Genomic DNA, 16,160 nt, shown 5'->3' with positions numbered 1-16,160 from the left:
CTGATTATAAACTGCTTTATTAGCAAAAATATTAACAAAACCAAATCAAATTTTAAATTGTCATCTGTGTATTTCATGGACTACATACATTACATTAACTATTACACAATGACTACTCCACTGAAATGCCTCTATAACAAGGTCTGAATAAAACTGCTTTTTTAGGTTACCTAAATTACATTAGAAAATCCTATTGACACAACCTTTAAAATACATCTAGAATCTAAATACCTTTTATCACCTCCATTGTTAACCATTCTAGTCTGAGCCAGACAGGATTATCTCCCATTTCCTGGCTCAGCCCCTTGAGCCTCTTCAATGTATTATTAACAAAGCAATGTAGTCCTGTTACCATGGAAAGATCACAGTCTTCCTTTGTTCAAAATTCTCCAGTGAATTCTCATTTCTCTGAGTAAAAGTCAAAGCCCATCCTCTCCTTTTCTCTCTGACCTCATCTACTACCCCCCTTTGCTTATTTTCCCTCAGCCACAGGGGCCTTCTTGCCTTAGTGCTTTTGTGCTGGCTGTTTCTTTTACCCAGAACACTCTTAATAAGTTAACCCACTCCCTCTCCTTCCTCAGCTCCTTGCTCAGGTACCATCTTCTCAATGTGGCCTACTCTGACCACCTATTTAAAATTGCAATCCCTTCTCTAGCACTGGAAACCCTGGTTGCCTAGTGGTTAAGCGTTACGGCTGGTAACCAAAAGGCTGGCAGTTTGAATCCACCAGGTGCTCCTTGGAAACCCTGTGGGGCAGTTCTACCCTGTCCTATAGGGTTGCTATGAGTGGGAATTGACGGCAATGGCGTTGGTTGGGTCTCTAGCACTCCCTGTCCCTCTGGACACTTTTTTTTTTTCCTGTAGTCCTTTTCACCTTCTAACCTACTATATAGTTTACTTATTTATAGTTACTAATTATTGTATGTCTCCCTGAACTAGAATGTTAGCTCCATGAGGGCACTGATTTTTGTCTGTTTTGTTCACTGATGTATCCCCAGTTATAGCAGACACTCAATACTTTTTGATTGCATGTCTTAAGAAAAATATACCAAAATTCAAAACTATCAATTAATTAAATATAAATATTCCATTTATCCATGCAAAACATAGAGATCAGGCACTATAATATCGAGAACATTAACATTAACGTGTGCTCTACGTTGAGTTTGCTTGTCAACTGAATATTGGCTCTTTTTCTGGTGGTTTCTTCTTATTAATTCGTGATTTGAGAATTACTTTTTTTACTCTCTTCTCTTCCCAGCATGTTTCTGGGTGCTTCCTCAGAATTATCTGGCATGCACTTTAGAAACAAGCTAACTTAATATAATCCATGCAAAACTAATTTTTATTCTCTGAATGCAGTTCCTTTTGCTTGAAATGCCCTCTCATCTCTATATACCTATCCCATCACTCAAGATCAGGCTCAAATGTAACCGCTTCCATGAAGTTTCTCTGACTCTGTTTTTAATAATACTTATCACCCTCTATTTGGTACTATGATTATTTGTGTGCCTTCTGTAAAGATGGCCACCAACAATTTCTCTCATCCCTGTGCACACGTGCCACTGGAATCAAAAGGTAGAATGTATTTTCCTTCCCATCAAACCCAGGCTAGGCCTGAGACCTTTTGACTAACAGAATGCAGAGGACTTGACACAGTGCCAATTCTGGGCCTACGCTTGGAAGGGCCTGAGGACTTCTGTTTTTGTTCCTGTGGAGTCTCGAGACACCATCCTGCTGGAGCTAGGGGCTGTGTGGAGAGATAAAGGCCCTGAATGAGAGACTATGAAGTGGGCCCAGTCAGCTCTTAGCTGTTCTAGTTACCTCAGGTGAGGTGTCAGAAAAATATGTGAAACTTTGGTGGATACTCCAGCTACTTCGGCCAACGGTATATGAAGCAGAATGGAGCAGCCCCCATTAAGCTCTGCCCAAACTGCAGAACTGTGAGCAAATACACAGTGGTTGTTGTTTGAAGTCACTAAGCTGTGCTGTGCCTTGATATGCAGCACTAAATAATATACACACTGCCTTATTTCCTCCGCTGAGGTCATAATACCTTTAGGGCTCCAAGCACAGTATTCTGCATGAAGCAAGGCACTTGAATATATTTGCTGAATAAATAAATCAGACGGTAAATTAGAAGGTGAAGTAAAATATAACTACGCTTGTATTTTATTTTGGATTATCTACGTCAAAGACATGGCTAATCAAAAGCTGATTATATTATTGAAAGGATTACAGTAGAGTATGTTGCCAAGCATTAATTACTATGATGTTGATTTAATTATTATCTTTCAAGAACAGAGTTCATTCATTCAAGACAAAACTGACCCTTGAGCAAAAGAGCTTTTTACACAATGCTATTACATGAACTAGGAACTACTTTTACACATTTTTATGTTTTCAAATAATCATTTATTACTGTATATAATATATAAAGGAGATATACTACTCTGTCTATACATATTTTCTTATATTAATTCAATGCAAAAGAATAACACAACATGCTACTAGAGTTGACAACTCTACCCTTTTAGCTTTCCACACTTCTTCTTCTCTTTCTGGGATAATAGAAGAACACTTTGTTTTTCAATAAAAATGTTATCCGTTGGATGGTTCAGTGTTGACTTTTGATAAAAATAGTATCATTTCCCTATCACTACATTTGAAAAGAATGAATAAAATATTTTACAACTAATTTATACTAATGTGTATTTTGTGCATTTCTCCAATGAATTTCATTATAACATTCTACTAGGTTGTTTTGAAAATGCTCATGCTTTCCCTCACGTTTAACTACAATAAGTTCAGTTAAAATTTACCAAACAACATTATTAACAAATTTAACTAAACTCTGCTTAGTTTTTTTAACCATAAAGAAAACACATTGAAGAAGCCTCCAGAAGTCTTGAGGAAAGGAACACCACGTCTGTGGACACGGGGGGTTAGGGAGAAGCCTATGACAAAATATCAGAGTAAGAAAATGTAAGCCAGGGTCAGACAACCCTCAGAGGCTTTCAAGTGAGTCTAGGTCTTGGAAGGGGTTGGAGATCTGGAGCAAGGCCTACCAGTCTCCTTTATTGCGGGTCTCTCTGTTATACTTGACACATAATGAGCCAGGGACTGAGATGAGAGAGTTCTCATTAACTGGATGATTCTGGGATCAAACAGGCAGAAAGACTGAATAATGATAATATATTCCTACGGGTACAACTCATACATATTACATCTATAATTGTGATTTCATACTATGTTTTTAAAACTTATCTGCAAAGAAAATAAAATGCTGACTATTACACATTACAGCATTACCAAAACAGAAATATCTGATGAACTTTGACAATATAAACCAAATTCTGATTTCCTCTCAATTAACTGAGTATAGGATATCATTTAATTCTTCTTATTTGTTGGATTTTTCATTTCTGTCATGCACACAAAGGCAAAAGAGGAATAAGAGAATCTTAGATTGCATGTGCATTTTAATAAAAGGAAACTGAAATTATAAAAATTGTTCATATTAAGAATTAGTACAATGACCTCTCAAATATAAAGCAGTTAAATACATTTTTACTTGTAAGTAGAATTAAGTTTAAGATGTTCCCTATAATAATATTAAAGAAAACATTCTGAATATTATCGGTTTCTCTTCACAAACGTTAAAGCTGGTGATAAAAATGACTTACCTTCACATCCCTGTGAATTATGTTATTATCATGACAGTAGCGAAGAGCTTCCAGTATCTGTCTCATGTAATGACTGTAGAAAAAAGAAATCTAAGACTGTAAAAAATTTATTTTTAAAGCTTAACATACAGTGTCCCAAGTCTGTAACCCCCGCCTTCATATTAGCTGCCTATGGATGTTTTTTGAGAAGACAAATCGATGGAAAGTGAAGTTTAATAATGAAGAAGTTGGCAAACATACTCATAAATTTAAAATGCAATGGAGAAATGTTTTAGATTTCCTAAGATACCTCAGTCAAAAAAATTTAAGAAGTTCATAAGTAAAATAGTCCTGCAAGATAAAAATTCAACCTTAAAGCATGACGAATACAACAATTCTCCCATATTTAGTTGGTTCTATTTACTTTTTTTTTACTTACTCTGTCCTATAGGGTTGCTATGAGTCGGAGTCGACTCGATGGCACTGGGTCTTTTTTTTTTTTTTTTTTACTTAGTTAAGCTGGATTGCTATTAAGTGAAGAGTGCTCAGGGTTACACCAAGAATTCTGATTAAAAGGGCGGGAACTTTTATCTACAAGCAGAATCTGCTCTCTGCCTCATTTCCATTTAGCTCTAAGGATAAACAAGAGGGAAGAACTTCCTTAGACCTATTGTTTCTTTTTGTAACATAATCAAGTTTCTGTTGGGGCATCCTTTAACAAAGCAGGATTCCAGGCCTTTGTCTTGGGAACTCTGACACCTCAAGCGGCTAGCTGGAGTCTGCTGAGGCTCCCCGACTGGGTACAGGTGAAGAACAAAGGAGGAGTTAACATTTTAAAAAACAGCCATTAAAAAGCAGCAATAGGGTCAACTAGCAACAGGATGTGACAAGAGTAGTTTATTCACCATTATGATAGGACTTCCTGGCCTTACTTATAAAATGCTTTTCTTAAAATCCTTCTGTTTTCCTCTTTCACCTTTTCTTCCTCTGCATTTTACTCCCTCCATATTTGACTTTCTCATTTCTTCCCATTATCCCTATTCCTTTCCCATTTTTCTGTTTCTTTCCCAACCAGCCAGGACACAGATATGCCATAGACGTGACATTATTTGTTATACAGTACTTATTGAATTTTGTTTTCTGTTTCCAGATCTTCTATTTCTCACACTTTAAAATAAAAATAATTATTTTTAGAAATTTTATGGTACTTACAAATGACCTTGTAGGTGTGTTTGTAACTCAGTACAAAAAAAAAAATTAAAATGTCCTTACTCCTGCTAAACAATGAAAAGAGCACATTCCCATCAAGCTCCCTCTTTAGTATACTATTATCTAACCATGCTCACACGAATGTCCCTCTAATTGGTATATGCAGTATTTCATATATTACAATGGATTTGAAGGTTCCATTTTTAAAATGAAAGGTAGGAAAAAGAATTCTGACTTTGTTCCTATACTTATCACTATCTCCTCCCCACTGGGCTCTAAGCTAGAGATCTAGGCTCATGCAGCCATTAGTTCCCATTTCCAATTTCTCTTATTTTGCAAATTCACATGTAAGGGGTTGTGGTTATATATTTTTGCCTGGTCCAGTGTAGCCTGTAAATAAGTTTCTGTTTAAGTTAGAGATTAGTAACTTGGTGTGCATAGACTTTTAGTGGTTCAAATCAGGCTTTGGAGGATCTGTGACACCCCTGAAATGGCTAAGAAATAACAAATGTGAACCTGCTTTGTAAATTCTAAACCATGCTACAAGGGTTAAGTCATTATCACTGTTGTTAAATGTAGTCAAAGATTTAGGAATGGCCTATTTGGCCATCTAGATGTGACCATGAAAACGTGGGTAAGTTTAAGTCAAGTAGACAAAGCTTGTACTCACAGAATGGACTACTTTGGATACACAGTACTAAAACAGCCACCTAAATTAGTGTTAGTCTAAAGAAAATTCCTACTTGCAAACTCTCATAAGTAAAAAAAAAAAGAGTTCATAAATGCTCATTTTCCACTTCAGTCATATATCAGAGTACTCAATTATTTGGCCTAAATATATATGTATCAGAACTTCTGGAGTGTGTGTGTGGGGGGGCAGTTGTAATGGGATTTTTATTTCTCCAAATTAAGACAGATATGACTAAGCTTTCTTCACCTTCCCAATCCTGATTCTGGGAAGCCGTGGGTGGGAACAGTTTGCAAGCAGAATTAAGTGAGAACTAGTATCCGCCTGCATGTTCTAGAATTACTGATGATACTTTTAATCAAAAAGCTTTATTTCATGAAGCATCATAGTGATCTATACTGTCAGAGAAACTCAGCAATACATGTTTGTCTCATCTTCCCTAAGGACTAGGAAATATGGTAACTCAATGGAAGGAAAGACCTGACCTATAACCCATTTACTCCCTTTGGAAGGAGGCTTTTCCTTGGGGGAAAGAAAAAGAAGGGGGGTGGTTCAGTCTATTCTCCTTGTCAATTCGACGTCTGGGTAAATAGACTAATGATATTTGCTAGGAGGAAGAGACCTTATCTCTGAAATTCCCTTAGTCAAATGTTTCTGGTTTAGGATTAAACAGCTGCTGTCAAGTAGACGCTAACTCATGGCGGCCCTTAATTTACCTATAGTAAAAAGAACTTGGGACTTTTCAGGAATGGCTTCCTGGAGAATGTTGTGTAAGCTGTACTACTCCCAGAGGTATAAAATGGAGCTGTTCCATAGAAATGCTTCCCTCCGTGAGCAGAATCTCACAAACCTCATGTAGAGACCTCATGTATTCTGGGCCAGAGGCGTATGTCTGATGTGGAAAGGAATGATCTGGGAGCTACCCTTGATGTCCCAGATCTCTCTTTGCTTCATCTGAGCGTTTTGATTGTCAGCATCCTTGAATTTACTTAGTAAAGCTTGGTACTAGGTAAGGAGATCTCTCCAATTTATTTGAGTTTGCTTTGATAATCTGATATGGTGTGTTAGCTTACTCCACAACTCATCACCCCTGAAAGGACAGAGGTAATCACTAGGTGGATTTGTACTAAGGACCAAATGTAGCTTTCTTTTATGCTGTGCTTTGCTGCTCTCCTAAAGATCTTGAAACTCAGCCCGTTGGAGAAAAACATTATCAGTTTGGTTACTAGTTGGTATCTCAGAGTCTCCTTGCCGTTGGTCTCACCTGAATACTGATGCAAACTGAATTTTCCAACAATGAATAACAGGATCAGAGAGGAGGAAGGAAAGTGAGAAATCACCTGGTCAAACACCTTACACCAAAGGAGAAATCTACATGCTCCTTGTTGCATGATCATTGATTCTTTGCAAAAGGGAACATAGCTAATAATACTTTCTGAGGCAGCTAATAATACTTTCTGAGGCCACCCTTTTGTTTGGGGGGGGGCCCTGTCATTGTGAGGAAGAGTCTTTAAAAAACTGTGCCCAAACCTCTCTCTCTACAATGTCACCTACTAGTCCCTAATGCTACTCTTTTCTGGTCTCTTCTGGAAAGTTCTTTTTTCATAAAAGCATTATTTTACCAGCAAATACAGGTACATTTTAAAGTCAACAGGCTTTCACCTTGATGTATATAAGTATCTACTTATTTTATAAATATCGGTATTGGGGGAGACCATGAGTCATTTCACTATATGACACCATTCGAACACACCACCATCCTACCTATTCTAATACCCATCCCAGTGGTAGAGAAAGGCTCTAATCTAAAGAAAAGCAATAAGGATGACTGGGAGACAAAGCAAAAGTAGTACTGGTTAAACACCAACCCTGACAGCCTACAGTGTTCCTCTAGTTCAAAAAGGAAAACAATCTTCTTCCACTGAACTTCACTATTTTGTAAAGTAAACATCCAACAATTTTTAGTCTCCCCTGTTTTGTGCTGCTGTTGAAAGCTATCAGTATAGTAAAGTACAAATGGCAAGGTGCCTCAAATTCTTTAAGAAATAAATATAAACAATGATACGCAAAAGTCTCTTTAAAGTTTCATAAGACAGCACTGGCTATTTTTGGTATTAAAGAATGATTTTTACTTGTAAGCACAAAAAGGATAAAAATTTAAAATTGTGGTAAGAACTCAAAACAATAGAAAAATAGGATTAAACTACAATCTAGGGAGTGTGGCACAAAAGAAACAGGTTATTTAGTCTCGGTTCTACCACGTATACATCAGGAATTTAAAGAAGTAACTATAATTAATACGTATAAACTTTGGTTTGCTTTTTCTTCCTAGCCCTAAAGCTCTTAGTAGTACAAAAAAAAGCAGTTACCCCAAATTGAGCCTATTCTTTATTTTGTGCTGCATCTATGGCTGCTCCCTCCCCTGAGACTGGGTCCATTGCTCATCAGCCAGGAGGAGGCAGGGCAATGAATCTGAGGAAGGTCAATCCACTATGCCGCCTTGAGCTCAAAGTTGTACTAGGTAAGCTCTAAATTGTTTCCAGTTCGGTCAGTCTATGATGCTATAATTATAAAAGGTTACATGGTTGCTGAGCTATCAAATCGCTCCTTGTATAAAAGTCATCAGAAATGGGAAGGATGCCGGTACTGATGTTAAAGTATAAACCCACCTTCAATGTGAATAGACAATTTCATTGTTCAGTATTTTGCATTTACAGTTACTACGTGGTTCCACTAATGCACACTAAAACATACACGCTCCTTATAGGAAAGAGTAGCAGCGTGCTCATCATCAGTTCTAAGAGCAGGCTACTTCATGTGATTTATCATTTCCTTCTTTTATTTCTACCTGTCTCTCTGAGGATGAGATACAGAATACATACCTGGCTACAGCTTCACTGTACACAAAACCAGCATCAGCTCGTTTTACGATTTCAAAACACAGATCTGCTCCATCCATACTGTAGATAAAAGTGAAAAAGAATATAAGAAAAGTGTAAACTCCAGTAAGGACAACACTGAATGTGAATACATTGTAGCTAAGTTATTAGGTGACATAGCTAATGATTGTAAGTTATTTAAATCTTTTTCTTTCAATGAAAAATAGATATGAATTACAAAGGACATTATAACCATCTTGATACTGAAAATCTGCGGGGAAAGAAATAGAAGGAGCAAAGAAATAGAAGTATCAAATAATATTAGGTACAGAAAATTGACCATAAATCTTTGTTGTTAGTTACTGCCAAGTCAATTCCAACTCATGGTGACCCCAAAAATCTTCTTTAGGTTATCACAATAAGAAGTGTCAGAAAAGAGCAACACTGGGGTTGTGAGCATATTTTTGAATCAAATTCCAAAATTATCTATATTTAGTCACATAATATAAAATTTGAAGAATAGAACAAGGATTCTAAAACATTTAGCTATAGGCATCACCAATAAATGGAAGTTCAAGCTATATATACAGTGGAAGGAAAAAATAATTAGTTAATTCATAATTTACTTTTGTTTATATTTTCATTCCCAAAGTTAATTGCTACATATTCTAATATTGATGTGTTGGTGATAATGTGTCACTGGCTTGCTCTAAAACTTGTAACAGTTCTTTACTTCTTACCAGGGAGGCAAGGCCTCTGGTCTTGGCCACATCTTATTTCTTCTTCCGAACTTTCTGTCTAATGACTTTTCAAAGAAACCTTGCTCTCTAGGATGACTAGTCTTATTACCACTCCCTGAATATACCAATTTCTTTTTTGCCACGTGCTTCTGCATATATTGTTTCCCATATTCAAATTCTACCTTAATTCAAGCTCCATTCCCCAAGAAGCCCTCCCACAATGGATTACCAGCCACACTGATGTCTTCTCTTCCTTAAATTCGACATAGCCCATAGCATAACATTTAGAGCACGCACGCGTGTGCACGTACACACACACACACATCCTTTGCAAATCATTACATATATTAACGAAATTATTCAAACATTAATAGTTAGCTAACATTTTCATAATGCTTTAAGGCTTACAAAATGTTTTCAAATTCAGCATCTCATTTATTCATTCATTTATTCAGTAGCTCAGTCTACAGTATACCTTCTGCAGGCATAATACTGAGGAAATGAGAACTTCTGCAAGGGAAGGTAAAGGAACTAACATACTTACTATTCAACAGGCACCATGAGAAACTCTCCTTGTTATTTCTCCCTTCATTCATACAACCACCCTGTGAGGTCAGCATTATTCCCATTCTAAAATGATTTGTCCAAGTGAATGGACAAGTATATGACAGGGACAGGATTCAAATCCCTTTCTATCTAACTACGTCCAGTGCTTTTCCCACTAACTACAGCTGTATGTACAGGGTGTGCAAGGTACAAAAGCACATCTTCAAACCATTCAACAGTTCAGTAATAGTGTAAAGCTCTAAAGAACAATAAGAATATTTTATACTTTCAACATACTCCCACCTAAAGAGCAGATTACATTATTTAGACCTTGATGTAGCTCGCTATGAGTTGGAATCAACTTGACGACGATGGGTTTTTTTTTTGTGGTTTCATATAAATGAAAATATTTTGACATTTCTACGAAACTTTCAAACTTTTACCTAGTTTTGATTTTACAGCTAGTGAACATTTTCCAATACCAATTTTTACTATGGCCTAGTCTATGGAAGGAGCCCTGATGGTACACTGGTTAACTGTGCTTTTTAACCAAAAGATTATTGGAGCAAACCCACCAGTCACTCTGCAGGAGAAAGACGTGGCGGTCTGATTCTGTAAAGATTACAGTCTTGAAAACCCTATGGGGCATTTCTACTCTCCCCTGTAGGGTCGCTCTATGAGTTAGAATCCACTGGACAGCAGTGGGTTTGAGTTTTTTTTTTTTTTTTGGTTTAGTCTACCCTGAAGTATGGCAACACCCATTTTCTATCATTAGAAATAAAGTCTGAAGGAATATGATCACGTATCTTTGTGCACAACTCTGATTATATGCTCTGGTAAAATTTCTACCAAAGGAATTGCTAGGTCAAGCGGGATACACAATAACTACCAGCAAAGTTTTAACAGTCTATATACTCTGAGTATACTACTGAGTCTGAAAATATTCTTTCCTCTACCTTGCCTCCACTAGGATGACGATTCTTTTTATTCTTTGCCAATCAGATAGGAGAAACAAAGTTATACATGATTGTTTTAATTTGCATTTCTTTGATTACTAGAGAGGCTGTATGTTTTTCACTTCTTTGTATGGGGGGGCATGTTATTTTTAAGGCTGGCTGCAGCTTAAGCTGGTTGATCTCTGAGGACTAAAAAACACCTCACAGTGAAAGAATTACAGTTTTAAGTGTTTTACTTTTTAATCCTGAAATGTGAAGATTAACCTCATTTAACTTAGATGACAGAGGAATTAGGAAAAGAAGACAGTTGAACTGATTGCATACTAAACTAATAAGAATTTGGAAGTTGTCTCCTGAGATCTAGAGGAAGGCTTTTTGGAGCAACCTGGAAGAGAAAAGTAGGAAAAAGGATCTTAGGGGTGTGAGAAGGCAGCAAAGTGGTGAGAGGCCAAAACTTAAGGGGAGAACTAAACCCCTCCCCGCAAAAAAACCCATTGCTGTCCAGTCGATAGCGACCCTACAGGACAGAATAGAACTGCCCCGTACAGTTTCCAAGGAGTGCCCAGTAGATTCGAACTGTCAGCCTTTTGGTTAGCAGCCGTAGCTCTTAACCACTACGCCATCAGGGTTTCCAAACTAGCCAGTGAGAGATAACTGGAAATTATTTACTGCTCTGTGCTATGATTACCAGCATCGATCAATCCATCTTTTCTGGTTATAAGTGAAATACTAGAACTTGAAGTGACTTAATGCCTACACACACATTTGCACAGGTTATTTTTTAGGTTTCTACTCTTTTCCACCGACCTGCCTATTTTTCTATCTAACCAAAGCCAAAACCGCTGCTGTCAAGTTGATTCCAACTCATAGTGACCCTATAGGACAGAGTAGAACTGCCCCATAGTGTTTCCAAGGAGTGCCTGGGGGTTTCAAACTGATCTTTTGGTTAGCAGCCACGGCTCTTAATCACTATGCCAGCAGAGTTTCCATTTTTGTATCTAGTATCATATAACTTTTAATACTGTAATAATATGTTTGAGACCTGGTGGTGTAGTGGTTAAGAGCTTGGCTGCTAACCAAAAGGTCAGCAGTTCAAATCTACCAGCTGTTCCTCGGAAACCCTATGGGGCAGTTCTACTCTGTCCTATAGGGTTGCTATGAGTTGGAACCAACTCAACGGCACACAACAACAGTATATTTTAATATTTGGCAAAATAAGTCTCATGTCATTTTTATTCTTTGTCAATATTTTCTTATTAATTTTCTCCACGTGGAACTTTAAAATTATTTTGTCAAATTAAAAAAATTATATTTTAACTCAGATGGTGTTACATTTATATATCAACTTCTAGAAAATTAACATTTTTCCAATATTCTCATCCACAAACACGATAGGCCTCTCCACTTCATTTTATGTTTCGTAGTTATAGTTTGGAGCCCTGGTGGTGCAGTAGTTAAAAGCTTGGCTACTAACCAAAAGGTCCGCAGTTTGAATCTACCAGCCGCTTGTTGGAAACCCTATGAGACAGTTTTATTCTGTCCTATAGGGTTCTTTTTTATAGGGTTGCTATGAGTGAGAATCAATTCAGTGGCAACGGGGTTTTTTAGTTATAGTTTTAAGGTTTTCTTCATATTGGTTGTAAATATTGATTATTAGGTTTTTTCCCCTTGGCATTATAAATTTTAGATGCTATTAAAAGTGAGATACTTTGGAATTATATATATTTTGTTTAATTCAATGGTTTATAACCAGGGGTCCCAAACAGAACCACTTGAGTAATTATTTAAATACGCAGGCATGTTCTTTTGAAGGGTTATTCTGAAAGAAAGTCATCCCTAGGAAAGTAATTTTCTATTATTAATGCTATTTGGCTAGTTATTTGTAACATTAGTTGATACTGAAGTAAAAGAGGTAATCTACTAATTTTAAATTTCATGAGATACAGAAATAACTAAAAATACTGGTATTTATGCAAGTTGTATTCAACACAGAAATTTAACATATACATATTCATAACACACACAATCCCAATATAGTAACCTTCAACAAAAAGTTTGATGACTCAATTCTTTGATAAACCCTATTCGATGATGTGTGATTCTGTTAAAAAAATTATAAGGCCTCTTTTATTGCATTTCTCTGTTTCCTGTCCTAGGGTGAGTCTGTGGCTGCTAAGTACCTTCAAAAAAGCATGTTCTGAACCTCCCCCTAGACTTGGCATATATCCTAGGTTAGCTTAGCTGGCTCTATTCCAAAAGAATGAAATGAGACATAGAATAAACCCTTTCATGGAATAGTATGGGGAATACTTCCATTATTGTACACAGAGCAAAACTATGGGAGACTTACTCTGCCTGTGAAAGTAGTAGGATCATGAATGATTTTAGCTGTCTCCCTTTTGTCTATCTGAATTTTTACAATTTTAATCATGCAATACTTATATAATTAAAAAAATTATCTTAAAACAAACAAAACATCACAGGTCTAGAGGCATGAGATATTGCTGGCCGCATGTAGTCTGTAAAAGCAGAAAAAAGGGTGTCGGTAGGAGATTGCTGTTAGTTGCTGTCAAGTCGATTCCGATTCATGGTGACCCCCTGTGTGCAGAGTAGAACTGGTCCACAGGATTTTCAATGGCTGTGACTTTTCAGAAGCAGATCACCAGGTCTTATTTCTGAGGCACCTCTGGGTGGGTTCAAACCACCTAACTTTTGGCCAGTAGTCAAGCGCTTAACTGTTTGGGCCACCTGATTATATGAAGACGTGGTTCTCAACTTCTCTGTGGTGAAGGACTAGTACCCCTCCCCCAGTATATCATGAACAAGTACTTTTATAAAATACAAAACTATGTACTAGATTTCATAGCAATGTCAAGTTGCTTTAAAAGTTTCTTAATGTTGACTCTGAATTTCTGTACTTATCTCACTGCAGACAGGTAATAGTTGGTAAAACTGGCACTGGTCTGCCAAATATTCTTTGAGTAGCACTGCTATCAAGGACAAACCAAATCTGGATTTCTCGGACCAACATCTCTGAAGATGACAAAAATAACAAGTACAAAAACTGGATGAAATAAAAAAAATGTTTAATGCTTCAAAGAATGAACAATATAATGAGTGAAAATCTACCTAGTGAGAAGAAAGAATTAGAGCTCAAAAAGGTGAGCCAGAGATGCTTCTGCCCTGGAAGTAGGGAGTGGGCTATGGAAAGAAGGCAGCTGGGGGTGGGCTGGGGGATTTCACTTCTGCGGAACTCTGGAAAAGTGAGAGGGGTACTCAGAAAGAAAGTATCTCATTGAGGGTCTTCCTCTTTTTTGCTGACCCTCTATTTTCCCAAAAACGATGTCCTTCTCCAGGGACTGATCCCTCCTGACAACATGTCCAAAATACGTGAGACGTAATCTCGCCATCCTTGCTTCTAAGCAGCATTCTGGTTGTACTTCTTCGAAGACACTATTTACTGTAGTAAAATTTAAAACTTGAGAAATCAAACATATTTGTTATTTAAAAATAACAATAACAAACCCATTACATGTTAACATAAATGATATTTTTTTTAATAACTTTTATTAAGCTTCAAGTGAACGTTTACAAATCCAATCAGTCTGTCACATATAAGTTTACATACATCTCACTCCCTACTCCCACTTGCTCTCCCCCTCTTGAGTCAGCCCTTTCAGTCTCTCCTTTCTTGACAATTTTGCCGGCTTCCCTCTCTCTCTATCCTCCCATCCCCTCTCCAGACAAGAGTTGCCAACACAATCTCAAGTGTCCACCTGATATAATTAGCTCACTCTTCATCAGCGTCACTCTCCCACCCGCTGACCAGTCCCTTTCATGTCTGATGAGTTGTCATCGGGGATGGTTCCTGTCCTGTGCCAACAGAAGGTCTGGGGACCATGGCCGCCGGGATTCCTCTAGTCTCAGTCAGAGCATTAAGTTTGGTCTTTTTATGAGAATTTGGGGTCTGTATCCCACTGATCTCCTGCTCCCTCAGGGGTCCTCTGCTGTGCTCCCTGTCAGGGCAGTCATCGATTGTGGCCGGGTACCAACTAGTTCTTCTGGTCTCAGGATGATGTAGGTCTCTGGTTCATGTGGCCCTTTCTGTCTCTTGGGCTCTTAGTTGTCGTGTGGCCTTGGTGTTCTTCATTTTCCTTTGCTCCAGGTGGGTTGATACCAATTGATGCATCTTAGATGGCCGCTTGTTAGCATTTAAGACCCCAGACGCCACATTTCAAAGTGGGATGCAGAATGATTTCATAATAGAATTATTTTGCCAATTGACTTAGAAGTCCCCGCAAACCATTTTCCCCAGACCCCCGCGCTTGCTCCGCTGACCTTTGAAGCATTCATCTTATCCCGGAAACTTCTTTGCTTTTGGTCCAGTCCAATCGAGCTGACCTTCCTTGTATTGAGTGTTGTCTTTCCCTTCACCTAAAGCAGTTCTTATCTACTGATTACTCAATAAAAAAAACCCTCTCCCACCCTCCCTCCCTCCCCCCCTCGTAACCACAAAAGTATGTGTTCTTCTCAGGTTTACTATTTCTCAAGATCTTATAATAGTGGTCTTATACAATATTTGTCCTTTTGCCTCTGACTAATTTCGCTCAGCATAATGCCTTCCAGGTTCCTCCATGTTATGAAATGTTTCAGAGATTCGTCACTGTTCTTTATCGATGCGTAGTATTCCATTGTGTGAATATACCACAATTTATTTACCCATTCATCCATTGATGGACACCTTGGTTGCTTCCAACTTTTTGCTATTGTAAACAGAGCTGCAATAAACATGGGTGTGCATATATCTGTTTGTATGAAGGCTCTTGTATCTCTAGGGTATATTCCCAGGAATGGGATTTCTGGGTTTTATTTTTTTTATGGTAGTTCTATTTCTAACTGTTTAAGATAACGCCAGATAGATTTCCAAAGTGGTTGTACCATTTTACATTCCCACCAGCAGTGTATGAGAGTTCCAATCTCTCCGCAGCCTCTCCAACATTTATTATTTTGTGTTTTTTGGATTAATGCCAGCCTTGCTGGTGTGAGATGGAATCTCATCGTAGTTTTAATTTGCATTTCTCTAATGGCTAATGATCAAGAGCATTTTCTCATGTATCTGTTGGCTGCCTGAATATCTTCTTTAGTGAAATGTGTGTTCATATCCTTTGCCCACTTCTTGATTGGGTTGTTTGTCTTTTTGTGGTTGAGTTTTGACAGAATCATGTAGATTTTAGAGATCAGGCACTGGTCGGAGATGTCATAGCTGAAAATTCTTTCCCAATCTGTAGGTGGTCTTTTTACTCTTTTGGAGAAGTCTATAGATGAGCATAGGTGTTTGATTTTTAGGAGCTCCCAGTTATCGGGTTTCTCTTCGTCATTTTTGGTAATGTTTTGTATTCTGTTTATACCTTGTATTAGGGCTCCTAGGGTTGTCCCAATTTTTTCTTCCATGATCTTTATCGTTTTAGTCTTTATGT

At 37.6% G+C, this 16,160-nt stretch overlaps 1 protein-coding gene across 8 annotated transcripts in view; it reads right to left on the bottom strand.

Annotated features, from left to right (window-relative positions):
• Nucleotides 1-16,160, bottom strand: part of CASK (calcium/calmodulin dependent serine protein kinase) — a 454,527-nt gene that overhangs the window by 188,395 nt on the left and 249,972 nt on the right. For all 8 annotated transcript variants that reach the window (XM_049873006.1, XM_049873008.1, XM_049873009.1 and 5 more), the window contains exons 4-5: nt 8,445-8,522; nt 3,687-3,759 (exon numbers count right to left, since the gene is read on the bottom strand). In XM_049873006.1, the coding sequence (XP_049728963.1) occupies nt 3,687-3,759; nt 8,445-8,522 (151 nt within the window). The remainder of the gene's footprint in view (nt 1-3,686; nt 3,760-8,444; nt 8,523-16,160) is intronic.

This window comes from Elephas maximus, chromosome X (assembly GCF_024166365.1).
Source record: "Elephas maximus indicus isolate mEleMax1 chromosome X, mEleMax1 primary haplotype, whole genome shotgun sequence".
NCBI lineage: Eukaryota > Metazoa > Chordata > Mammalia > Proboscidea > Elephantidae > Elephas > Elephas maximus.
This window is presented reverse-complemented; position numbering and strand designations above follow the sequence as displayed.